General features: G+C 39.5%; 1 protein-coding gene across 5 annotated transcripts in view; it reads left to right on the top strand.

The window, feature by feature from the left end:
* Positions 1-26,728, top strand: part of NR3C2 (nuclear receptor subfamily 3 group C member 2) — a 330,847-nt gene that overhangs the window by 235,125 nt on the left and 68,994 nt on the right. For all 5 annotated transcript variants that reach the window (XM_073892336.1, XM_073892338.1, XM_025874290.2 and 2 more), the window contains exons 5-6: positions 20,605-20,955; positions 22,240-22,384. In XM_073892336.1, coding sequence (XP_073748437.1) covers positions 20,605-20,955; positions 22,240-22,384 — 496 coding nt within the window. The remainder of the gene's footprint in view (positions 1-20,604; positions 20,956-22,239; positions 22,385-26,728) is intronic.

The following is a 26,728-nucleotide window of genomic DNA, read 5'->3' as shown; positions in this document are numbered from 1 at the left end:
ATCACTGTGTAAGGTGGACATTCTCTTTTAGAACATCTCTCTATACTCAAATTGTTCTCTGTCCCTAAATGCCAGGCTCTAGGAGAGAGGATGAGCTCTGGGGTTAGGGAAAGGTAGGGAATGAGGGCTAAGGAAATATTAGAGAAGAAGACGAAACCACTTAAAACCAAGCTTCATAGGTTTACCGTACTCAGTCAACTTAGAAAGGGGTGATCAGTCTTTCTAGGTAAAGTCCCCACCTGTTCTCTAGGATTCATTTTACTGTCTACCTCAAATACTGGTTTCACAAAGTTAAAATTATTGAATTCATTTACTTTCAATTAACAGGTATATCCACTAAGACATATAACTTAATCTTTTTCCATTTGAAAACCTAGAGACTAATGGTCATCTGCTTGTTGTCTTTCTGAATAAATATCTTCTTCCCAGTTTCACAGTAAAATGTTATGAATGGGAAGACAGGGAGAGAAAGCTATTTATGTTACAATAAAGTCCTCTGTCCTCACCTCTAGAACTTAAAAAAACCATCCAGCTACCTTGCCAACAGTTCTTCAGCCTTCGGTAGTAATATGTATATGTATGATATTTAATATATCATTAGTATCTTTTAAGATGATGATTTTTCTGGGGTAGATAACATACCTTTTAAAGGCTAACCCAATTCTAACAGATTTTTAAAATATTTTTATTGATTTATTGAATTATACCATACTCACTACAGTGATTAATAAAGGAAAGTAATAGTTCTCTGTAATATATTGAGAGAATAAAGATGGAAGAAGAGTCAAGATGTTTGCTGAGCACTTTATTTACTGATTAAAAAATAATGATTTACATTTTGACATAGAGGCTCTTAAAAGCTGAACTAGCAGAGCTAATAAAAATGGTTTCTTCAGAATGTGCTGCTTCATTATTTTGAAAAGAAGATCTATCAACAACAATATAAAGGCAATTGCTGAGTTAGGTCATAAAAATAAGAAGCTCCAAAATGTAATTGTTCTATATTTCTCCCTCAGTGTTTTGTACAGCATTTGTTTTGAGAGGATAATATGAAATATGTTTAAATAGTGATAAAGATAAGCAGTTACTCTGTTACCATGTAATTATTTTTTATATTAAGATTAATTTGTATAGGAGGGGATCATACTATTTAAAAAGTACATCTCTGCTGCATCTATTCATTGATTTGTTCAGCAAATATCGATCACATGCCTCTGAAATTCCGGGTATCCCACATGGTGTTGCCAGTGTGCCATAAGAAGGCAGGCACTGGCCTTGCTTTCAAAGACCTAATCTTTAAGAATGAAGAAATTTATTACGGACCAGACAAGCATTAAAAATTGCAGCAAGGCACTTAAGAGCACCATTAGTGTTGATAATGGCGCAAATCCCTAGAGTTCTTTGTCTTTGCCTTAGAGTGGTATCCACAACTTTTTGATTTGTATTTATTGATCAAAGTGGTGGCCTCTCAGGATGGCTTCCCATGACTCTGTCCCTTGATATTTGGTTGGTTCATTCTGGTTGCTTCCTTTGTGCATTGATCCCACCAAATGGCCTTATGGCATCTTCCCATTCTTGTGTGGGACGTTGTCTGGAAAGGAGCAGCTCTGAAGGACCACACAGCTCCTTCATAACTGCAGACCACCCCAGTTCCAACTTCAGCATCTACCTTCACTTGATGTTGCTCCCTGAACTCAAACTATGAGATTAGGCTCTTTATATTCTTGCCAAAAAAAAAAAATTAAACTGACTTTACTATGAAGATTTCTGGCCATCTTAGAGGATTTTAAGTCATTTCTAGTCTGAGGACAACTGAGGCAGCTCTGGTTAGTCTCCGGGGAACACACACCATGTCTATCTCTCTTGTAGCTCTTATAACAGATGAGAAGAAATGTCTGTAGAGAAAGGCTGGAACTTCGGGAGGCAATTTCTAGCAGCCAACCTTCTGCCCGCTCCCTTCAGTTCCAGAACCACCCTAGCATGTTCCTGATTCCCCAGAAACTTAAGAACTCACCTTCAACAACTGCCAGAGAAGCCAGGAGACAAACTGTTGTGAAGAATTTTTTTAATGTTTTTAATTCTTGAAGATTTCTTTCCACATGCAGTTTTCTTAATCTAGAAATAGTCAAACCAAGCCATTCTTTTTTTTTTAAGATTTAATTTATTTGAGAGAGAGAGTGTGAGCAGGAGGGAGAGGAGAGAGAATCTGAAGCAGACTGTGTGCAGAGCGCAGAGCCTGATGCAGGGCTCCATTCCACGACCGAAAGATCCTCAAGATCACAACCTGAGTCGAAACCAAGAGTCAACTGCTTAACCGAATGAGCCACCCAGGCGCCTCTAGCCATTCTTGATTCTTTTTTTTTTTTTTAAGATTTTATTTATTTATGTGAGAGAGAGAGAGAATGAGAGATAGAGAGCATGAGAGGGAAGAGAGTCAGAGGGAGAAGCAGACTCCCTGCTGAGCAGGGAGCCCGAAGCGGGACTCGATCCTGGGACTCCAGGATCATGACCTGAGCCGAAGGCAGTTGCTTAACCAACTGAGCCACCCAGGAGCCCGCCCGCCATTCTTGATTCTAAAATTAGTGTAGTTCACCAGTGAAAACTCAGTTCCATCTTTATTTGGCAGTTCATGATAATTACTTAGAAACATTTGCATATGTTAATTAGCTCACTTTTTTTTTGAGAGAGGGAGGGGTGGGGGCTCAGAGGGAATGAGAGAGAGAGAGAATCTTAAGCAGGCTCCATACCACCATGGAGCCCAATGTGGGGCTGGATCTCACAACCCTGAGATCAAGACCTGAGCCAAATCAAGAGACCTGGTTGAGCCACTCAGGCACCCCAGCTCACTTTTTTTTTTTAAAAGTAGAATCTTAAATCCTATAGGATAAAAAACACCTTTCCATTCTGTATATACTCATATTTTTAGATAAGCTAAGTTGAGTTGGGTTAGAAATTTTAAGCCAAATTCAAAAGACTATGCAGAAGAAAGATAGGAAGCCCAGGAGGACTTTGCAACTAAGGGATACTTTAGGACAGTCATTCTTGGTTCTCACTACATATCAGATTCACATTCACCCATGCCCTGCTCCCACAGGCCCTCATGCAGTAAATCTTAAAGAGCATGGGCATCTTTACTTTGAAAAACCCACGTGTTGTGCGTCAGTTCACTAGAGCTGAGAACAACTGTTCTGGGGTTACTAGAACATTGGCAGTGGTTTTCTTAGGATAAGAAAACCCTTTCATTTTTTAAGCACCTTAGTTTTAATTTTTTTTTCTATTTAGTGTTTTATTGTTTTTTCTATTTTATTTTTCTCAAGTAGATCACTAACATTTAGAAAATATTTCTTTTTCAGAAGTCCCCTAAAAATGATATTTTAAGTTAATGTATTTGTATTTTCCTTGTTAATCCTAACCCAGCCTCACAGAGGGCCATGTTAGCTTTTAGTCCACTGACTTTACTGGTTTGTGCTTTTCAAAGCAATAACTTTATAAGTTATACACTTAAATGCTACAAATATTGGGGGCAGAGTGTTGAAAACGCAAAGATGAAGGTAGGTTTCTTATCCTGAGAGAGGACAAGTCTGAAACAGTGGCCCTAGGGTTCTCTTCTGGGGAACCGGGAGTGGAGAAGGAGATGAGAAGGCAGAGAATAATCTCAGGAAGAAAGTTGAGGGGGGAGAGAGAGGGGACTGTGGAAAGGATTGTGATTTGTTGTAAGAGAAGAAACTGATTTAGAAATGCCATCCTGGGTGTCACATCACTTTTGTTTGTTTGCTCCCACCTCATATATATGTGTACGTATAGACAGCGCCCCTGAGGAGAGCTGGGAGGAGCGCAAAGGGAGCAGGGTTCCATCTTCCCCGCACATAGTGCTCCCGCCCGCGCCGTGGTGCTCCTCTCTCCAGCTTGTCATCGTGGGGTCTGAAGACATTTGTATGCGTGGTGTCCTCCAAGCCCTCAAGTGGGTCTGTTCCCCACACGGTTTGGGTCACATCATTAAACTTTTCCAGATAATGGTGGTGACACATTGTTGGCTTTCCAGTTGTTTCATAGTTAAACAAAAATCCTTATTAGGCTTTAAATATAAGATTTGATTAAAATACCTTAGAATCAAGAACAGATTCAAAATAAAACTTAAAAACTTAGTTCTGTTTGATTTATTTACTCTAAGGTTCACTAACTGCCCTGTTCCCAGCAAGCTTTCCTATCCAGTGGGTCAATTTTTTTCAAAATGTTTGACTCATTTTCTTCTTTAATAAGCAAAATCTGAAGCCTCCCCTTAGGTTATTTGAAATAAAATCAGTGGCATCCTGTGACGGAACATAAAGGTGTGAACACAGTGCTGGTTTGTCTTCAGCTTGGCACACACCCCTTTCACTTCACCTGCTCACCCGGCCCCTGGAAATGTTCCGTACCGCTCCTGGGCACCAGCCAGTCGGAGCAGCCCTGCCGGCTGCCCCGGGGTCCCCTCCACACAGTCAGTGACCCCCCTGCCCGCAGCCTCTTCTGCTTCTGTACTGTGGGGGAGTTCCTGCCAAGGCCGCCTCACTGGGGTGAGTGACAGGGCCCCTTTGTCAGGCACAGGAAGGGCCTCCCATCTGCAGCCGACCTAGGCAGGCCGAGGGAGCCACCTGTATCCCTACGTGTATGAGGTTCCTATCGGTGCCATAACAAAGTACCACAAGATTAGGACAACACACATTTGTCATCTTACCATCCTAGAGGTCAGAAATCCAAAAGGGGTCTTGCTGAGCTAAAATGATCAATGTGTCAGCAGGCTGTGATCCTTGGTAGAGGCGCAAAGGGAAAATTAATTTCCTTGCCTTTTCCAGCTTCTGGAGGCTGCCCACATTCCTTGGCTCATGACCCTCTCCCGTCTTCAAAGCCAGATTAAATGCATCTCCCCTACTTTAATGTAATTAAATCTGCAGGGTCCCTTTTGCCCTGTAAGGTGACACATTCACGGGTTCTGGGGATTAGGAGGTAAACATCTTTGGGGGACCATTATTTTGCCATCATGCCATTCACAACCTATTTCCAATAAAACATGGTTTGTTGCCGCTCTGGGATTTCTGGACGGCTTCCTGATTTGGGCCCTCTACCTACTCACCTGGCTTACTCTCCTCTTCACCTTACCTCCTGACACCACCCCTTCTTTCCCTGAAGCCACTCTGGTTTCTTGTTCACAACCTTCTGGCTGTGCCTTTGTACGCACAGTTCTGAAACGGCCTACATATTCCTCCCCTCTACTAATAAGTCTTTCTTACCCACTCCACACCTCCTTCAAAAAACTCATCTCCTCCGCACTGAGTACACCTTCACAGATCGGTCTTTCACACGGTGGGGGGAACTTCCATTCCTTTTTACACAGTTCCAGGATATTATGTATGTATATAATTTATTAAGACTTCTTGTATAAAGCTTTTTATGACTTCCTTAGATGAGGTTAATTAGTACCTCCTCTGTACTTCCAAAGCCTCTGTTGGAGCACTTACCAGATTTTACTACAATTATTTGTCTATAGGTATTTCTTGCCAAATAGTCTTTGAATTTCTCAGGAACAGAGCTGTTCCTTTGTCTTTATATCTAGAGCACTTAGAACAAGTCAGTGTTTGATAAATGCTTATGGAATAAATGAGTGAATGAATGAGCATGCAGTTAAACCTTGCACAAATATAACCAAGCTGACCTTAGCAAAAAGATTATAAGTTTGGTTAGACAGTTATTTAAGGCACAGTATTCTCATTTTGAAACCAGTCCCATAACAAAGATTCCAAGGATGATATTTTAAGAAAGTTCTACTATAAATATTATTGTTTCCATCCCCTTACCAGGAAGGTGCAGTTTCCAAAAAACATATGGTAAGTCTTGATCATAATGTTGACTTATATAGTATAATTTGGCAACTCCTTAAATGATAATACATTGCAAAAAAGCTTTTGTGTATCTCTTTGTTCATTAATGGGGAATTTTATGTGATGTTTGAACTCCTTAATTATTCTTATCTAACCACAATTTTTGTCACCAGCATGGGACAGTGGCATTTTGGGGTAGCTGTTGTAGCTGTTAAGGTGGAAATTCTAGCCCTGGTGTGATGATTGGTAGTGAAGCTTTAAGTTCAAGGTCAAGAGAGGCTCGTTTGAGTTGGCCTAGAGTGAAAGGGCTAGAGAACTGAGCCTCCAAAATAAATGTAAAAAGACAGGGATATGAGGTAATGGAAAGAAAAGAAAAGAAAAATACAGGAGTGTGGCAGACCTGAGATGAGTAGGTTAAGATGAAGATTTGGTGGAGCAGCTTAGTGGGATCCTAAATCCCAAGGATCATTAATTGCATCAGTGGAATCCATGGTCTCTAGAACAGTTGTAATCCAAGGTCAAAGTCAAGCATCTGTGCTGATTTCAGGTGAGAGAAGAACCTGTCTTCCCAAGAACTTCACCAACATTGACAGAAATGCTCAGCCCCTGTTTGGGCATCCAGTTGAGTAAAGCAGAAATAAGCAATGCTGTGTTCGTGACCATAAACATGAAGACAGTGATCTGGTCCCATTTCTGGGAAATAGAGAAGCCTGCTGGCTGAAGAAGAAAAATGGTATCAGGGAGGACCTATAAGGCCTTCATCCATGAGAAAAATGTGAACCTACTTAACTGAACAGTGTAAAACTATACTCTTTGATGGAAGCAACTCTGTGCAGCTTATACGTGGAAATTCCTTTACATTGTAGTCATGTTTAATTGTACACTTAATTTGGCTGCGTGTAGGGCTACCATTCATGGGATGGGGGAAAGGTGCAACTTCCAAAGATGAGAAACAGGCTATAAACCTACGGGTGTGGACCTTTCTACCTCCAGGTGGTGTCAGCAGGAAGCTGACCATGGGGAGCAGTGCCAGCAACACAGCTGAAGGAAGATTGTGTTTTGTTTCATTGCAGGAACAAATACTCTTTTAATGGATGGTTAGTAAGGAAGCCTATTGTATAAAACCCATCTTGAATTGTGAGAATGTTGAAGTCAGTCAGTCATTACTCATTTTTTTTTTTATGAGTGTAATAACATACAGGATATGCACTTGTCAGTGAGTACGTACACCCTTTGGGCGTGGTAGGGTACTTGGCCATGACTTTTGAATTGTAAACCTGATGCTGTGATTACACAAGCTGCGGGAACTTCTCTGGTGTGCTGGGTGTGTGTGCCCATGTTGCTGGCAAATTATGTTTGCACTGTAGAACAGATCATAAGATTTGGATTTCTAGAAGACTAAATGTGAATTTTAAGTATATGGATAGGTCCTAATCTTTTACAACACTAGCGATGCATACAGGGAATTTTGTATAGAATTCAACTATCTATGGAGCAAAAGGGAAAACCTTCAGTGCTCCCGTCTGAAGGGAGTAGCCAGCTCGCAGGTCCAGGCATTTGTTACCATGGGGGAAAATAGGCAGATCTTGCCAGAATTTAAGATTTCTTTTTGAGATATCAGAATTTTAAAATTTCTTGTGAAATATGCCAAATTCTGAAAGATGAAAATGAAGTTTTTTAAATTTTACTTAGCTCACTTTCCAGTTTATGATTTCTTCGATCAAGGAAACTAACTTTAGGAGCATAATAAATTAGTATGCTGCTTATTTCAGTTCTCGTTTGATTTTTTTTAATATAGTCTAAGAATTTAATTATCTTTCTAGCTTACTGTTCCTGTTTTTATCAACTTCCATAGTGTAGACTAGTGGTTCTCAATCGGGGCAATTATATCCCCAGGGGAATATCGGGCAAAGTCTGGAAATATTTTCGGTTGTCACAACTTGGAGTAGGAGGATGCTACTGGCATTCAGGGAGTAGAGGGCCAGCGATGCGGCTAAATAGTCTACATTGCACAGGACAGAACCCCACAACAAAGAATTATCTGGCCTAAAATGTCAATAGTGATAAGATTGAGAAACCCTGGTATAGACCGTGTTTTTATTTCTGTGTCTCGCTCCTTCCCTTCCTTCCTGTCTTTCTTTTAAAGAACCTTTTCCTGGGTCCTCTCTGTTTCTCCTTTCTGTAATCTCACTCAGAACCTTTAGGTTGGTGGTTCTCAATTTCAAAATGCAGGAAAAAAATCACGTGGGAGTTCCTAAAAAATGAAGACTGTCAGCCCCCACTTGTAGATATTCTGACCTGTAGATCTGGGTGGCTCAAGGTTCTGCATCTTGAAAAGCCCCCAGGTGATCCTAAGGAAGACCATGCATTGACCACAGTTAGAGTGGTAGGGTAATCTTTGTTTTCAGAATATGTGCTTTTCTTCATTTGTTTAGATCCTTTATTAGTGGAACTTCTCAATTACGTTGTTATTTTTATTAAGCCTTTAAAATATACATGGCTTTTAATAATTATTTATACTTTGGGAAATAAAATGTATTCATGGACAAGTCATCCAAGTAGCTGGATAATATAGCTTATAGAGTTTCTTCCCAAAATTTCTGGTCTCTTTTCCCTACTTTTTTTTGTAATATACCATATGTCTCTCACTGGTTGAGAGCAGTTCCCTGAAAATACAAGATTAAAAACTTTTTTAAATGTATGAACCGTGTCAAAAAAAAAAAAAAGCATGGACTGTAACAGCTGAAAATACTGGAAATAATCCACATAAGTGATTCCTTAGCCAAACTGATGCATGTGAAATGAATGTCACAAAAAATTAACTCCCTGGAGATGGTCGTTTAAGCCATGTACTTGTTCCATGGAGGCATAAAGGTGAGGGCAGCTGTAGGTACATAAGACCTGTTTCTCCAAATGCTGCCTGGCACTCAGGAAAACCACATGTTCATGCAGGTACCTGCCTTCAGGGGCTTCAACTCATGTCTGGCATTCTCTGTATTATGACGGCTGAGTACAAATTACAGGGTTTTGATAGGTCTACAGCAGTTGTTCTGTGTCTTGAAATTTATCATTAGAATGTTACATGGCAATTACTGGGTCATTAATAAGGCATCTCCTCTGGGATGTTGTTACCAAAACAGATGCCCTTCTACACAGATAAGAAACTTAAAATCATGCAAACGATGTTGGTCTAACCAGCTTGCCACCAAGAGTCATGAGTAACTTTTTGTTATCCAACTTTGATCACTTTCTCATGCTAATCCTGAAGAAACTATTTTAAGAAAGCCAGAATTCTATTTGGATGGCTTCGTGTTCATACCAATTAGCAGATATTAAAGTAGTTATCAGATGGCCTGGGGAGAGGTCTTTAGCTTCTCCCTCATAATTTTCATCAAATGCTTTCCAACCTCCTATAAATAAATATGGATAAATGTCTCACTGAGCAAATGTGTTTTCCTGGGTTTCTCTAAGCCCCTCCTCTATAAAAATTCTGATGCTGACACTGCTAACGGGCCACTGAACTTGAAATGATGAGACTGAGTGTCTATGTCACCTTAACCAGCTGGAATCTCAATGAATTCATCTTTCTGGAACTTTATTTACTCTGATTTAAAAATGAGGAGATTAAACTGACTGTTTTGTGATGTCCCTTCTAGTTCTAGAAGGCTAAGATTCTGTTAGAGTGCCCACAATTTGGATATCAAATGTTGAATTAGTGAGGGTCATTTGGGGCAGGGGAAGATCACAGCTTTTCCCTGCATCCCTACCCCTTCCCCAAGGATGGGTCAGTGTTAAGGGCAGAATCATTTCCCATCATTGCACCCACAAAAAGGAACCCATGCTGCTGTGTCTAACTCAGTGATACTAATTGGGCCCTAAGAATAGGGATGTAGAGTACCTCTTTCTTGGATTCTATCTCTAGATAGAATAGGTTCTTCTTTGAGGTCAAAGAGTTAAAAAAAAATAATTTTTGGCTTTTCCCTTTTTCATCTCTCATTGGACTCTCTCAAGGTTAGAAGTTGCAGGGCTGCCTGCCCTCTACTATAATAGTTGGCTCGCTGCTTCTTGGAGGACACCTGACCTGCCTTTGTGATCGTACGAAGGCTGGGTTGAGGCTTGGAGCTGTTTTCTAGATAGACTGGCCTAGCTCATTGGGGTTTGGGGTGAAACCTAACAAAACATACTGTTTCCCTCAGCACTTTATTAGAGAATGGTGACTGTAGTCATCACATTAAGAAATGCAACTGGTTATAGAATGTCAGCAAAGTATTCATTCGTTTATTTGCACTTTTTCCTCTTTGTTCAGTAAGCACTTATTTAACCTCTGTGTGCTTCCATAAGTTCTAAGCATTAGAATACAGAACTGAAACAAATGAATATAGAGTATATCATTATGTTGGGCATGTCTCATGATCTTTATTCTCTATGATCATATCTGTAAAGGTAGAATAGTTGAATCTAAAAAAGAGTTTCAAATCCTAACTCTGGGCTCAAAGAAATTACCATGAAAGATTACAAATTCTCTAATGGGAAGGTTATAGGCTTGTATCATCCCCCATTCAATTATGGAAGTTAAAAATTATTATGGGCACTAAAAATGGTGTTTTACATGGTATGTGATGTGGAACGACATTGTCCATGTGAAAATCATAGCACAAAATTGGCCCCAACCCAAATCAGCAATGAAGAACTGACTCCTAGCCAAGACCTCTGCTCTGGGATTGACAGCCGTGGGCCACCCCGTGACAGTAGAAGAGCCTCGTTCTAACACCTGCAAAGCCATCAGTACAGTTTATCATCAAAGGCACCATCCATTCTTCAGAGCTACACAGAGGGGTGTTAAAAATCACAACATGCTAGCGGACTATGTTTTAAATGAAGGGAAACCTATCTTTGGAATATAAGCAGAATACTGATGGGAAAATGGCAGGCAATTTGTGAGAAGAAACCATAACTGTTTTTGTTTAATCTCCTTATTGTAAATGTGACATTACTTTAAAAATTACTATCAGTGACATAAATCTGAATTACAGCGTGAAAGAAAAACTTTCAGAATGGCCCAGTTACCCTTCCTGAACTACTTAAAGGGTTTCCAAAAGACCTCCTCAGGGCAGTCCATTTTCCAGCTTTGATGGAGAAGGGTTGGCTTGTTTTCATCTAAATCAATGGTTGAATCTCCTGTGTGAAGGAAAAATAGATTATAAGGAATCACGGAATATAAAAAGGGATTTAATGTTTACTTCTCCTAAAAGTTTCTTTTTATGGGTTAGCATCATATTTATTAAGAATTTTCTTGGGGCGCCTGAGTGGCTCAGTCGTTAAGCGTCTGCCTTCGGCTCAGGTCATGATCCCAGGGTCCTGGGATTGAGCCCCGCATCGGGCTCCCTGCTCTGCAGGAGGCCTGCTTCTCCCTCTCCCGCTCCCCCTGCTTGTGTTCCCTCTTTGGCTGTGTCTCTCTCTGTCAAATAAATAAATAAAATCTTCAAAGAATTTTCTTGAGTTCTTTCTGCCCACGGGTCTTGTCCACCACCTTTTTAGCCCGCCCCAGGAAAAAAACAAAACAAAAAAAAAAAACTTTATTAAATTCTTTCTTGGACCTTTTTTTTTTCAAATGTAGCTAAATGATATAAAATTGAGATGACTTTAAATCTGAAACTTAAATGGAAAGCATATTCTTTTAAAGATGCTTTTGTCCCGCCTGCTGTGCTGAATTAGGTTGTGAGAGAGCCACCAAAGCTCTGGAATTTACACTGTGGCAGAATACCAGATGAACAAAATAGCTGTTCGTCTTCTAAACAGAGCTGAGGGGTCAGGCATGTGTGTCCGCCCCCACCCTGGCATGGCTCTGCTCACCACCAGGCAGCTAAGAAGGCTCCTCCTCAGCGGTGACCTGAGACCTGCCAACACAAGACATCATCAGAGTGCCTCAAAATGTTTTAGCACTAACCTCTGTGTGCAGAGGAAAGCTGGAATGAAAACACAAGAAGCAAATGCAAGAGAATCACTTATTCAAAAAAGGCCATTTGGTTTGGCTCAGCTTTATCTGGGAGTTTCCAGACCAATTCAGCCTGTATCCTGGAGATCGCAGCCTAGAAAAATAATGTTTTTTCAAGTACATGCATCATTGGCTACTATTAATTCTTAATTTAGACTTATTCTGATAATGTCAGTGGAATAAAATGTAGAGTAATATTTATTTAAAATGCATGAAAGCTACAAACATTGACATTTGTTTTCTCTTTCCTCAGGCCTGTTTAATTCCCCCCCCAACTTGATGGCATCCTGTTAACTCATTAACATGTTCACTTATCCTTTTTTTCTATTAGTGTTAGCTTCTAATATGAAGATTTTTAAAAATTCTGCTTGGCTTTTTTGTCTTGCTTTTTTTAAATGTTAAAATACTAGAGTGATAGTACTCAGAAATGCAGAATGTTTTCTGTGTTATGCCAATTGTGAAAAATACGTGTTTATATCAATTCATGGGATTATTATTCTGTGTTTGGTTATCTAGGTCGCCAATTCTTTTTCTTGCTAAGAAGTTTTAATAATTTTTAATCGTTCAGTTATAATCTCAACATTGGTAGTCTTAACTAAAACCTCGTCAGTTTACTTTTTATGTAAGTGATGTAAAGCACTACTTGTAATTTGATTAACATTGAGATGACTTTATATAAAATGTGCTGTTAAGTAATAGTCCTTAAAAATAATTAAAACTATAATGATGTGGCTCTAAGTAATTCTTTTACAAAAAGAATATTGAGCTAAGGCTAAACTATTTTAAAGAAAACTGGCCTTGGAGACAAAACTATCCTCCTAGTCTGCGTATTTTTCCATCCCACCCCATAGTTTTTCTTTCTTAGGTACACAAACAGTAGTCATTAAAAAAAAATCGGAAATTGAATTTTGGCAGCTTCCCTCATTGCATTAGAGCTCTCGAATACTTGCGAGTTGTAAGGTCGCCGGGTACAATGAAAGGGACCGAGGTGAAGAAGCCGTTGCAGTAAAGGAGGAGCAAATGCTAAGAGGGAGAAACAGGACAATTGAAACATGCCTAAAAAGTGATGTGCAGACAAACGTTAAAGCATCATATTTTCAATGTTCTCTTAGAGCTTATTTGTAGAATCTTTTGCTGAAAATGTAAAGAAAAATGCCATTAACCTAGGGTAAATAACCTAATATACCTATTGGGTAAACTCGTTTATATATTTATAAATATAAATAAGTAAACGTGTGTGTGTGTGTGTGTGTGTGTGTGTGTGTGTGTGTGTGTGTAATACTACTTAAGGTAGATCCCACTTAGTTGGCTTTCTGGTTTGAGGAGGTATTGCCTGGGGCCCTTTTTGTGGGTTTTCTGTGCAGCATGTGTCCTAGCATCTGACCAGTTCTTTTTGGCCTGAGCCAATGGAGGATCATGTGAGGGTGCAGGAAGGCACAGTAAATTAAGCTGGGCACTATAGTCTGTTTCCAGGTCACTGCCTTCTGCCTCTTTCTCATACCTTGCTCACCCTTTGACCTTGTTAGAGCAGTAATGTTTCTTCATAAAACATTCTTAATGAGACTATTTACCTTGCATACCCAATGAGATCATGCTTCATGTAATAAATTCTGTGCTCAAACATAGGCCAAGAAGGCAACTCTTGCAGCTATTAAAGAATTAACTTTTTGACTGAGGGAGGGGCCTTTTGCTTGGCAGCCACAGCTATCATGGTCCTGTTTGTCTTATTTTAAGTATATTATAAAGCTAGATGGAAGTTTTTCCTCTCCTTTTTTTTCCCTTTTGCTAATTTGTTTGTGTTTTGTTTTACGTCCACAGATCTGTCGATCTTGAGCATAGCGTAGTTATTCCTAAAGAATGTGAAATCTACAAAGCAGATAAATAACATGTATTTCTTTCAGGAATGTTCATCTGATTTTAAAGATCTCACTCAGTCGCAACGGAGCTTAGGAATTTTATTTTTTATCAGAGGTAGTGAGTTCTTCCTCCCCAGTGAATACTATTTTTTATACAGACCGGTTTGAATTCTGCATCTTTTGGTACCTCCTTACATCAGAATGAAGGTGCCCTCACCTGAGCAAAAGCATAAAGCCTGGGACATCTGCTACAGCAGCAGCAGCCCCCAAGTACCCCAAAGTTGACCGTTCTGCCCAGGGAATGAGGAGACAGACTACCTGTGTATGGTACAGGTCGTAATATGCCTCCTACTGAAAAAACTAATCTCTTCAGTAGAGGCGACCTAATGGTAACCTTGCTGAACTTGTAGATGCCATTGGAGGGCCAGTCCCTTTTTCACCCCCCTTTGACCTCTTGATTTGATGTCACCTGCACATGTAATGGGGCTTCTCTCTTCTGTTTTTCCATTGTCATTACCACAGCTCAGCGCCTACCCCCTCTGCCACAGCCCCGTCAGTGCCTTGTGACCCTGTGCAAACCACCGTACCGTCTGTGTGATGGTGATGACAGCAGTACCAGCCTCACAAGGCACTTCTGAGGATTCAGTGAGATATTTTACAAGATGCCGTCCTAGCACTTAACAAAACAGATTCTCAGTGAGTGGCAGCTCTTTACTATCACGATATCCCCACTAATACAGTTAGTTTAAGGGAGTTCCAGCCTGGCCAAACCTGGAAGACCTGCTGCGTCACCTTCAGAACTCTGGCCCAAGATGGAACCCTCTCCACACATAGCCTCCTTGTACGCACATTCTCGAGTCTGACTGGCATTAAAAGAAAAAAGGGAGGGGAAAAAGATGTTGCTAAATGTAAGAGGAAAAAGTACTATCTATATACCTACAGAAAAGTGCTCGCTTCAGCAGCACATATACTAAAATATATACCTACAGAAAATATAAATGCCATAAAAACAATCATACTGATCATCTATCTAGCCCCAGAAGTACCTTGTAGGCAGAGGCTTGCGTTGCACCTTCTGACCTCCTGTCTCCAGCAGGGAAAGTAGCAGAGTATGTCATTGGGGGTTATCTTCCAGAACCTTGTTACTATCTCTGCAAAATTAGTAGATCCTGTATTCTGGCTGCCTCAGATTCCCTTGAGTCTCTCTGATGAGATTTGGCTTCTGGTGTGAGGGACTCTCCTCTTAGAGGAGTCGGTGGGGCTTAACTTTGGGTGGATCCCGACCCAGGAAGGGGGCCTGGCCCACGTGGGTCTCCAGTGTAACCTGAATCACACCAGAAGCAAACCAGAGCATGGTGGGAATTAACGCAGAGGAATATGGGAAAATGTGACCTCCCATAGAAAGATAAAACAACTTCTCCCTCCCATCGTCTGACTCTCCCAAGTATCTTGTCGGTACCACTGATCCCACACTTATCATAGCCTGCTTTACAAACCTAATTACTTTCTTATGTATCGATCCAACTTCCTTCCCCAAGATTCTCATCTCTTGTCCAGACTCCAATACTGTTATTCAACATTGCACTGCTCCCAGAACCAAGACACCTTCTACACAGTGGGTAGATACTGGTTATTGGCTAAGTAGTAAAGAAACATGTTCTCCAATAGCAACAAAATTATATTTATTATAGATGTGAAGATATCTATGGATATTTGTACACACATTAAAATATAATATATGGATATCCACTAATTTGGAACATCTTTTTCCCCAGGTTTATTGAAGTTATGATTAACAAATAAAAGATTACATATATTTAACGTGTACTGTGTGGTACTGTGATATAAATAAACCTGTGTAATGATTACCACAAGCTACTATATCCATCACCTCATACAGTTACCATTTTGTGTGTGTGTGTGTGTGTGTGTGTGTGTGTGGAATGTCTTTTGAAGTGGTCAGAAGTTGGGTTTGAGTTCGCCTTGGCATGTTTTCTGTGTTACTAACATCAATAATGCCAGTTAATTTATTAAATTCTGTACATTACTGTGAGAATGTTTAGAGATACTTTTTAAAACACCCCGTTTTCAAGTTCTTTAACCACTCAAGGACTATTTACAAACAATTGAAATGCCACGTTTTTATTATCAGTTGAGAATCTATTCATTCATGCATAATACAGGGTGCCCCTGGATGCTTACCCCATTTCCAGGGGTGTGTATTGTCTTGTGAACAACAGATGCTCTTTTTCCTGTTAGTACCAATGGGAGAGGTTTTGCTGTGAAACCAATTAAACCTGTAGAAAGATGACATTCCTTCCTTTGGTTTTACGACACAGAAATACTTGGTTGCCCCCCCGCCCCCAGCTCTCTGAGTATGCCATTTCTGGGAAAGGCAAAAAGCAGTTATGCAAATAAAGAGGATGAGGAGGAGAGGAAAACATGAGCAGGGCAAGGGTGGCAGGAGAAATGGTCTGTTAAAAGAGGGATGATGGGGTGGGTACTGTTACTGCCCTGTGGGTTCAATCCAGAAATTATATTTGGCCTGTGAACAGAAAACACATGTTTACATATAACCTGAGTGTATCCTCTCAGTATATTTACTGCTGAGACCTAATTTCAAGACATGGCATGGAGCATCTCCAAAATGACAGAATTCGGGGCACCTGGGTGGCTCAGTCGGTTAAGCATCTGCCTTCGGCTCAGGTCATGATCCCAAGGTCCTGGGATCGAGCCCCTGCATCGGGCTCCCTGCTCTGCGGGAAGCCTGCTTCTCCCTCTCCCACTCCCCCTGCTTGTGTTCCCTCTCTCGCTGTGTCTCTCTCTCTGTCAAATAAAATCTTAAAATTAAATAAAATTAAATAAAATGACAGAATTCTCACTTTAAATTTTTCCAGTGAAACACTGTGATTGAAAAAAATCCCATACCAGGCTTTATTCTACTCCAGAAGAAGAAGAAGAAAAGCTGTCCTAATTACCCATTTCTAGGACTAAAATATCTTTAACTGAACATACTTGATAAAGATCACGACGAAAGTACTATGAGAACCTAGTGTACCCCCTCATTTTACTATGAGAGGCAAGAATGATAGAATTCCTAGCCAGCCATCATTCTACCCAACCAATAGTTTGTCAAAAAGGTATCTTACAGGTCCTATCGGCCTCAGAAGAGAGAGTAAACCAAAGGGGAAGTCTTGCCATGCTACGTTTACGGCCTTTGTGAAATCGTGAGAGCTCACTGGGAATTTTTCACACTTTTTAGAAGGTCCAGCCAGATGCTCCCTGCTTGCTTCTGCATATTGGTCAGGATGGAAAGCAGGGCCTCCCCATTGCGCAGCTCCTGGGGGAGCAATTCATGGAGAATCTATAGAGTTCTGTCTCCCAGCAGTGCCAGGAAATAGTGGCTGCCAAGATGCTGTTGGTAATTAAGGACTTGGCAGCTGAGGGCAGCCAGTAAGCACATACTAGTTACTGTAACATCCAGGTAGAACAAGGGAAACTCCTTTAGGTTTAAGTGGGACCGGGACATGTTTGCAGTCACATTAATGCGTACACACACACACACACACACACACACACCCATGCACGTGCACACACCCACCCACAGCTTTTGCTGGCACTTAAGAAATGAAGTGTGGCTCTGGCCACCTGGGAGCATACGTTCCCAAGCCCAGTGCCCATTAACTCCATGTTAATTTAGTAAGGTGGTTAGTAGGCAGTGTTAAGACCCCAAATTTTTGTTCACTGATGCTTTGGATAAGGGAAACATGCTTATTAAGGATCTTTGGTAAAAGATGTGCCTGTGTAATTAGCAAACATCTTAATTATACGCTTGGACTTGAAGCTTGTGCTAATCTTAAAGTGCAAAAATGATGCGAATTAGGTAAAGAGAAAAGGATTAGAAGGGAAGCCGCATAGCATAACTCCATTACTAGAGTATAATAATTTATACAAGTTTATTAAAATTTGAATTTGAAATAAATTTAATATTTATTGAGTACCCATAAGCATCATGGAAAGGATGTTAGAGGAACACATGAGACACTATTACCAACTTTTAGGAGCTTTCATTTTAGAATACAGCCTGTATTAGAAGAGCAGCATAAAATTTTCAAGTGTTTTAGAAAGACTACTTTAAGTAATAAAACTGTAATTAATTGTGTAACTCCCCATGCTTTTAGAAAAGATATTGGATGAGTACATGTGGCTGCAGAATCTGCACACTGAAAATATTACCCTGAGCTATTTAAATAAATGCAGAGTATTTATTACTCGATGTCAAGTGTGTCCCAAATACATCCACAAAATCACAGGGTCAAGTTAAATGTACCTGAAATACTAAACAGAATGTTGATAATCTGCTCACTAGGTTACAGGCTATAGGACATAGCCTTGTGGATAAGTGCTAGAGAAAGTGTTAAGCTCTCTTCTTCGTGATATTTCATGGCATTGACCTTAAATCAGCCAGGAGAATAAACACAGCATTATAGACCTAAGGCCTAAAACAAATAGGAGTTTTATAATTAATTGCAAGCAAGTATCACTTTTAATAAGAGTTGAAAATATAACCCTTGGCTATTTCTAGTCAATCAAATTATGGTTATCATCAGATATAGTTCTACAACGAATGAGGACATTTTAATGAACTGGAATATTTTAAATATTTTCAAAATTATGGAAAGAATGCAAGTACCATTGAAATATTATTTCAGATGTTAGTAATAATTTCCAGTGTGTTTTTATTTTTCTTACCCAGTTGGCCCTCTACAAGATAGGAGAGGGAAGCCTCATCACCTCCATTTTCCAGATGAATCAGTTGAGGCTTAGAGAAAAGTTCATGTGACACAGGCAGTTCCAGGTATCTGATTCCCCAAGTAATTACTGTAGGCTATTGGCGAGGCACCTGGCTGATTTCTTTTCTTGGCGGTCTCTCACTCATCCATCCCCCGAAGCCTCTGAGTGCCCCACTGTAAGCTCGGCACTCTTGGGCAGGACTCATTCGCAGCTTCCCGTTAGCATATGTGAATATGATACATTTGCTTTTCATTGGAACAATTCCGAAAAATCAGATTTTTCTGCCGCAAACCTTTTATTTAAGGAGGTAGTCTATAAAGAAATGAAATGATTTGAAATGACTGTTTTAAAATTGTTCTGCTAATTTTAAACTCCTTAAAGATAGGAATTACATCTTTTAAGCCCAGTTGCAATATTTAATGTTTGTGTGGCAAAGAGATCTGCTGTTGGCTAGTGCCTTGTCTCGTATCTAAATTGGTAAGTGTTTCTGTGATGAATGTTGTAAATATTAATGGCCACAATTGTAATCATGAATGATTGTTTTTTAAAATCAAGTTAATTCGTGTGGCATATTTCTACTCTACATTAAATTTGTATTCTACAAATCCCATACATCTTAGAACTAAGTAGTAGGTGGCTGGTCCTTCAAGAATTTTGAAATAAAGTCTTCAGTAAAATTGGAAACCTTGCATTTGCAAATAAGTTATCACCATAGCTCGAAGTTCAGTTTGGCATTTCTAAGCTTTATTTCCTTTTTATCCATTCAGTCATCCATCCATCTTCCCAGTTATCTGTCCATCTCCCCATCCACCCCATGCACCTGCTGCCCACCCCTCAGCCTTCCCATCTGCCTTCCAGTCTCCCTTCCACCTCCCCAGTCTTTCATTTCTCATTGTCCATTTTAAGAGCCCTTAAAGGAAATGAGAAAGAAAAGCAGTTGTTATTAAACGTAATACTGACCCTTTGGTTTTCATTAAAATTACCACATTATATTTATTGTCCAAAATGTGGCACTTCTAAGAGTAAACAGAGCGCTACTGGTAATCATGCTGGAAAAACCAGCATAAACTAGGACTGTTCTGGGCAAATCAGAACCTAAGGTCACTCGTACGTAATATGTTCCTCTAAAAATCTAAAGTGGAATTGCATTATAGTATTATTATATTTTTTTAGTTCTAGATTATATGATATGTGAATTGTTTATATTAAAAATACAGAGTGAGGCACATTTTTAAAGATTTTTTATGTGTGTATTGGTGTAACTTAAACCTGATTTTTGGTAGCATTAATTCCTGTACATGTAGTAGTTAGCTCTCTAGTTTGAAATCATCTAGATATTTAATTTATTCCCTTTTGTTACCTTGCTTTGGGGTTGATTGCTCTCCCATTAATTCAATGGACATCTACAAATCACTGTCTCCAGATATAGCATGTACCAAGGTGCCAGAGGGGCTCTAAACGAGGAGGGACACCCAATCTTTGTGTTTCAGCGGTTCACAGTGTAGCTGGGGGTGTAGGGCCAGCAGCATTTACAACAGATAACTGTGCATAAGCCAGCAATTGCACATGGACCAGAACAGGAAGAGTAAGTGGTAGAGAAGCACCAAGAAGAACTAGTAAAGGGGCCAGAGAGAGCTAATTCGAGGAAGCAGAGACAGCACTAGAATAATACCCATTCTGGCACTTGTTGGCGACTTGTTGGTGGATAATAGTGGGAATTACTGGCTTCTGTAAGATTTAACCGAGGCATATGTAACTTATTAGCATATGAAGTAATTTTTCCTTCCTCTGAACTCCCAGCTCAATCATGTGTTAGCTCTGTGATTGTAGACAGATTTTTTTAACCCTCTGGTCTGTTTCCTCATTATAAAATAAGAACCTTAATAGTACCTACCCATAAAATCGTTAAATTGGTTAATTGATATGAAATAGGACTGTGCCTGGTATTAGAAAAATACTGAAAAGGGACTGCTTCTGTTAGTATAGCAAGACATCTTTCAAAGAAAAGTAATCCGTTTCAGTCAGTGTTTAATTATACCTTACCTCATGTAATGTATCCCAAACATAATCTAAATTTACCCTTATTGTTTATAATGTTTTACAGCTCGAAAGTCAAAGAAGTTGGGCAAGTTAAAAGGTATTCACGAGGAACAGTCACAGCAGCAGCAACCCCCGCCCCCACCCCCGCCTCCCCAGAGCCCCGAGGAAGGGACGACGTACATCGCTCCCGCCAAAGAGCCCTCAGTCAACACAGCGCTGGTTCCTCAGCTCTCCACAATCTCACGAGCACTCACACCTTCCCCTGTTATGATCCTTGAAAACATCGAGCCTGAGATTGTGTATGCAGGCTACGACAACTCAAAACCAGACACAGCCGAAAACCTACTCTCGACTCTAAACCGCCTAGCAGGCAAACAGATGATCCAAGTCGTGAAGTGGGCAAAGGTACTTCCAGGTAGGACCGCCTCTCCTGTCACGGTCTGCATCCTGAACTAGAGAAGTCAGGGCAACAGATTTCCCCATCTCCAACAGTGCAGTTGGAATTAGCTTCCCATTAAATCCTCATACCAGATTTGTTTCATCAATATCAAATTAATTGAGTGTGTAAGGAAACTCTGTTCGTGTGCTCATTTCTCCTGAGATGTTAGGGCTGCGGGTTCTATTGTTAATAGACATTCCTTGTGTTGATGATTGAAAGGGGACATTTCAGACCCAAAATATTTATAAGGTAAAATACATTCTGTTTATGCGAGCACAAGGTGAGCCCTTTATCGGCAGCTTGTAACCAGGGCCAATCTAAGCACAGACAAGGAAACTAAGACCTGTCAAGTAAGTTGTATGAGACCCTGAAAGACTGTTCTTTCTGAAAATATCATCTTACCTCCAGCACCCTTTAAATTGTCCTTGAAATTCCTTCTCTAGTCATTTTTTGTGCTCTAGAATTTTATTAAGAAGGCCCCTATTAATCTACAGAAGAATCACTTAGACTGGCTATCCTGTTGTCCCAGTTCATTAATCAAAGCAGTTTCTTGGATTATCTGTGGTCAGCCAGGGCCCTAAGAAAAGATTGGGGAAAGCTCCGATAGTTCTTTCTTTGAAGAGGAGCTTCCTCAGGTGAAGCTCTACAAATAGAAGAATACCATGATGCCCCTGGGAGTACAGGGGGATGAGAAAAGGGATAAAAGAAGGGTTAACTTAGGCCCAGATGGGAAGCCTGGGGGAGAGGGCAGGACAGGTACCAAGGATGCTCATTCTACTTCACAACTTTGTTGGAGTCCGGTATTACCCCCAGAAGAAAGGAAACAAGGAATGATATTTTTTCAACCACCCCAAATTCATGAAAATTAAAATCTTCCACCATGATAGCAGATATGCAGGAGTTGACAGTTAATTACTAAAATATTCCTTATTTTAATGTTACTGGGAGTAGAATGAAGCAAGTTTTACAGGTTAATATAAATTCTTTCAGTCTAACCAACGGTTTTAGACCGTTATCCACAGTGAAACTGCCTGAACTCCCTGGTTTTATTTGTCCTGGCAGTTCACCCTCATTGAAAATTTGGGGTGAACTTAGAATGAAACGTTGAACAGGGCCATGGTGGGTGCTCCTGAAATGACTGTTGAACTAATTTGAGTCTGTTAGAGACAGGTGACTGTTTGGGGTTGCCTTAAGAAGCTTCTTCCTGGAATGTACTTAAATGCTAAGTGTATTTCTGTGATTAATTGTTCTGTTCTTCAGGATTTAGAAACTTGCCTCTTGAGGACCAAATTACCCTAATCCAGTATTCTTGGATGTGTCTATCATCATTTGCCTTGAGCTGGAGATCGTACAAACATACAAACAGCCAATTTCTCTATTTTGCGCCAGACCTAGTCTTTAATGAGTAAGTACCTATTAATTAGCCTTCATAAAATAAACTGCAGAGTTATTTGTTATGCTTTTTTTATGATTTCTAAACATAAATCATACGTATATTTGTGAAAGAATCCACTGACACTAGCTAGCATTTTTAAGAGGAAAAAATCCTATCATTTAAGAATTTAAAAATTACTTTTTGCAGAATTACCATGCACATGTCTGAGTATATATAAATCAGTGTATATAGTTCTCATATAATAGTATGTGGGAATTGTCCCAAAAGAAAAATGATCCAGTTGGCTCTAGAAACTTGACTGGTACAAAGCCACCATTAATAGAAAACAGTCTCTTTTGGTATCTGCTCCAGTTGAGAAGACTATCTAATTTCTAGGAAATGTGAATGTATGAAGTGCCAGTTTTTGCACGCATCCATGTAGTGGTTCTATGGTTAACAGTATACAGCTGCTCAGTGTTTCATGACACTCAAAATTACCCTTCTTTGCAATCATAAAAAAAGCCAAAATGTGGTAGTGAAATATCTTAGTTTTATGATACATTTTAAAAGATCAAAAGAATTGTAAGAGAGATTTCTCTGGCCATGAATTCCTTCCTACATTAAGTTTACACTTTTTGCATTCCACATTAGCACATGTCATGGATGTTCATTTCCAGCAGTGCTTCTTTGTCATCGTCGGGTCAAGAAACACCTAATATAAAAAAGGAACTTTTGAATTATGACAGTAACCACAGCCATATTCTAACAGATAGCTCTCTCTAGGTATGAAAATAGGGGTTTTCAGTAAGGAAGGAAGCAGATAAGAAATAGATCAGTGATAAAGGAAAGAAAAAGCAATGCAAAAGATGAGAAGTGGACACACAGTGCCAAGGTACCTAAATGGTACCATAGCAGTCTCGCTACAAAGTCCAGTTCACCCCAATATGGTAGGTCACAAAGACCATTTTATTCCAGTATAAATTAGGAACATCAGTTGTTGGTTCTCAGGGTGACCCTTCTTTTGGCAATTAGTCAGAAAGAATAATTCTGCTGCATAATTTTTCACCAAAAAGCGTGAAGTGAGGCCAAACAACTGACATGCGCATTTTCATTTACTTGTTTTCCTCATTAGTCAGCTGATACTATTAAATAGTAAGCCTGTTTTCAAGTATGGTCTATAAACCAAAAGGAAAACATGTTCCTTGTTTTAAAAGTGTGGGTTAACAAGAATCTCTATTCCATGCCATCCAGCATGTTTCCATTTGATTTTAACAGATTTAAATGATCCATTCAGTCTTCTTGAGGACATATATTAACTTTTCCCCATAAAATACATATAACATGAAAATTTTCCATTTGAGCCATTTGTAAGTGTATAGTTCAGTGGCATTAATTACATTCACATTGCTGTGCAACCATCCCCCCCCCTCCGTCTCCAGGACTTCTTCATTGTCCCAGACAAAAACTTTGAAGCCCTTAAACAAGAACTCCACAGTCTCCCCTCCCCCAAACACCTGATAACTTCTAGTCCATTTTGCCTCTTCTAGGTAATTCATATAAGTAGAGTCATACACTACTTATCCTTCCGTGTCTGGCTTATTTCACTGAAGCATAAGGTTTTCAAGGCTCATCCTTATTGTACCATGTATCAGAATTTCATTTTATGGCTGAATGATATTCCAGTGTATGTACATAGGATTGATCCTCATTGTTTGCAGATTCTGTGTTTGTGAAATGACCTTCTGGCTACATTTATTTGTAACCTCAGAGTCAAGACTCACAACACTTCCACAGTCTTTCCCAGATGCGCCCAGAGCAGCAATAAATTTGCGTCACCCAATGTGTACATTTCAGCTGAGACTCTCTGCCTTTTTGTTTCAGCTTTCATACTGTGAACAAGTGGCCTTTTCATGGTCTATTTAGTACCACGTTTTTTGCATTTTTGTGCTTTTTGTTGGTGATTTCACCGTTTAAAACGACCTCTAAGCAGAGTGCTGAAGTGCTATCTAGTGTTCCTAAAGCAGGAAGTCTGACGTGCCTTAGGGAGAAAGACATAGGTCTTAGATGAGCTTCTTTCAGGCATGAGTTATAGTGCTGTCAGCTGTAAGTTCAATGCTAATGAATCAGCTATATATTTATTAATAAGGTGCCTTTAAACAGAAATATACATAAAACAGGATTATGTATAGATCAGTTGATGAAAGTGACCAGTGGATCTTAAGAACCTAACCCTGTATTCCCCTTAGGAGGAACAGTTCATTATTCACTGATTCAGTGTTTGCTGCAACTTTATAAAATATAACTACCTTATTTATTTTTACCAAGTAAAGCGCATTGACCACATTTTGTTTATTCATTCATCTGTCAGTAGACACTTGGGTTGTTTACACCTCTGGCTATTGTAAATAACGTTGCTGTAAACATTTGTATGTTAGTATCTGCTTGAGTCCTTGCTTTCATTTCTTTTTTGGTATATATCTAGAGCATATTACAATTCTACATTAAACTTTTGAGGAACCACCACACTGTTTTCCACAGCAGTTGTACTATTTTACATATTCCCACCAGCAATGTGACAATAGTTACAAGAGTTCCAATTTCACCACATCCTTGCTAATACTTATTTTCTGTTTTGGGCTTTTTTTTTTTTTTTAAGATTATTTATTTGAGAGAGAGGGAGGGAGAGAGATGGGGGAGGGGCAGAGGGAGAGGAAGAGGGAGAATCTCAAGCGGACTCCCCGCTGAGCACAGAGCTGGACACTGGGCTCCAGCCCAGCACCCTGAGATCTTGACCTGAGCCGAAATCAAGAGTTGGATGCTTAACCAACTGAGCCACCCAGGCGCCCCCTAGGGTTTTTTTTTTAATAGCTTTCCTAGTAGGTATAAAATGTTTGGGGATGGGATTTTTTTGTTTTGTTTTCAAATATATTTGATATATAATATTATATAAATTTAAGGTATGTTGATTTGAGACATTTATATATAGTAATATGATCGCCATTGTAGCAGATGCTTGGCACTTCTGTCAAGTCCCGTAATTGTCATTCCTTTCTTTTGGTAAGAGTAATAGTTAAGATCTAGTCCATTAGCAAGGTTGATGATTGTAACAGTTTATACATTCACTATACTGTACATTAAGTCTGCACAACTTGTCTACTAGTTGCTAGTTTGTACGCTTGAAACACCATCTCTCCGTCCCCCTCCTTTCACCTCCCAGTAACCGCTATTATACTCCGTTTTTGCAAGTTAGCCTTTTTTAGATTCCACATATGAGTGATATCATACAGCATTTGTCTTTCTATGACTTATCTCTTAGGAGTTGGGAAGTCCTTTCTCATTGTGGTTTTGGCTTGCATTTTCCTAATGACTAATGATGTTGGGCCTCTGTTCATGAGCTTATTGGCCATTTGTAGATCTTCTTTGGAGAAATGTCTGTTCAAGTCCTTTGATCATTTTTAATTGGATTGTTTGTCTTTTTGTTCTTGAGTTGTAGGAGTTCTTTATATACTCTGGATATTAAACCCTTATCAGAGATGTGGTTTGTATATTTTTCCCATTCTGTGGGTTGTCTTTTCACTCTTGATAGTATCCCTTGAGGCATTTAAAATTACAGGTTTTAATTTTAATGAAGTGCAGTTTATTTTTTTCTTTTGTTGCCTATGCTTTTGGTATACTCTATTAGTTTTTAACTGTATGCACATATCCAAGTATACAGGTTCTGAAAAAGGTACAGAATTGTAAGAATCCTTTTTAACAAATGAGATTTAGGGGAAAGCAACTTATATTTGAAGTCTAAATTAATGTAATTGAAAGGTTTGGGAAATAAATAAGAAACCAAAAATAAAAAAGGCCATATACACTTTGTGTACATTTGCCTATTATAAAAAATACTAATAGAGATGAAATGGAAACACAGAAATGGCTTTCTAATGTTTTAAATAGTTAAATGTTATGATATTATATAATTATTAGAATGAAAATTTTATCTCTGTTCTTAAAACTTTGACCTTAACCCCACCCTAGAGTTCTGTAGGTTTCTCTCAAGTAGAAACTAGAATAGGGCAGGGCTGTGTTTTTCAGAATTGAAAAAGGGGGGAACCTACTTCCAGAAAACATTTAGAAATGACATAAAGCCTTTTGATCAAATCACACCAACAAAAAGAGCTTGATCAGTAGCTCTATCACAGGGTGCTATCATAGACCCTCTATTTTTTTTTTAAGAGAAACTATTAAGAGAGGATGGCCTGCAACTAGAGTCTGAATGCATATGTATGCTTCATCCTGCATTTATTGAAGGAATATTTGCTAGCTGTTGTCAATGTTCTGAACAGTGCCCAGCGGCAGGAAGGAACTCCGTGCAGAGTTATGTAGTGA

The sequence above is a fragment of the Callorhinus ursinus genome, unplaced genomic scaffold, assembly GCF_003265705.2.
Source record: "Callorhinus ursinus isolate GAN/ISIS: 27379988/994484 unplaced genomic scaffold, GSC_fseal_2.0 scaffold4, whole genome shotgun sequence".
Classification (NCBI taxonomy): domain Eukaryota; kingdom Metazoa; phylum Chordata; class Mammalia; order Carnivora; family Otariidae; genus Callorhinus; species Callorhinus ursinus.
The sequence above is the reverse complement of the archived record's forward strand: the minus strand, read 5'-3'. Positions and strand labels throughout refer to the sequence as shown.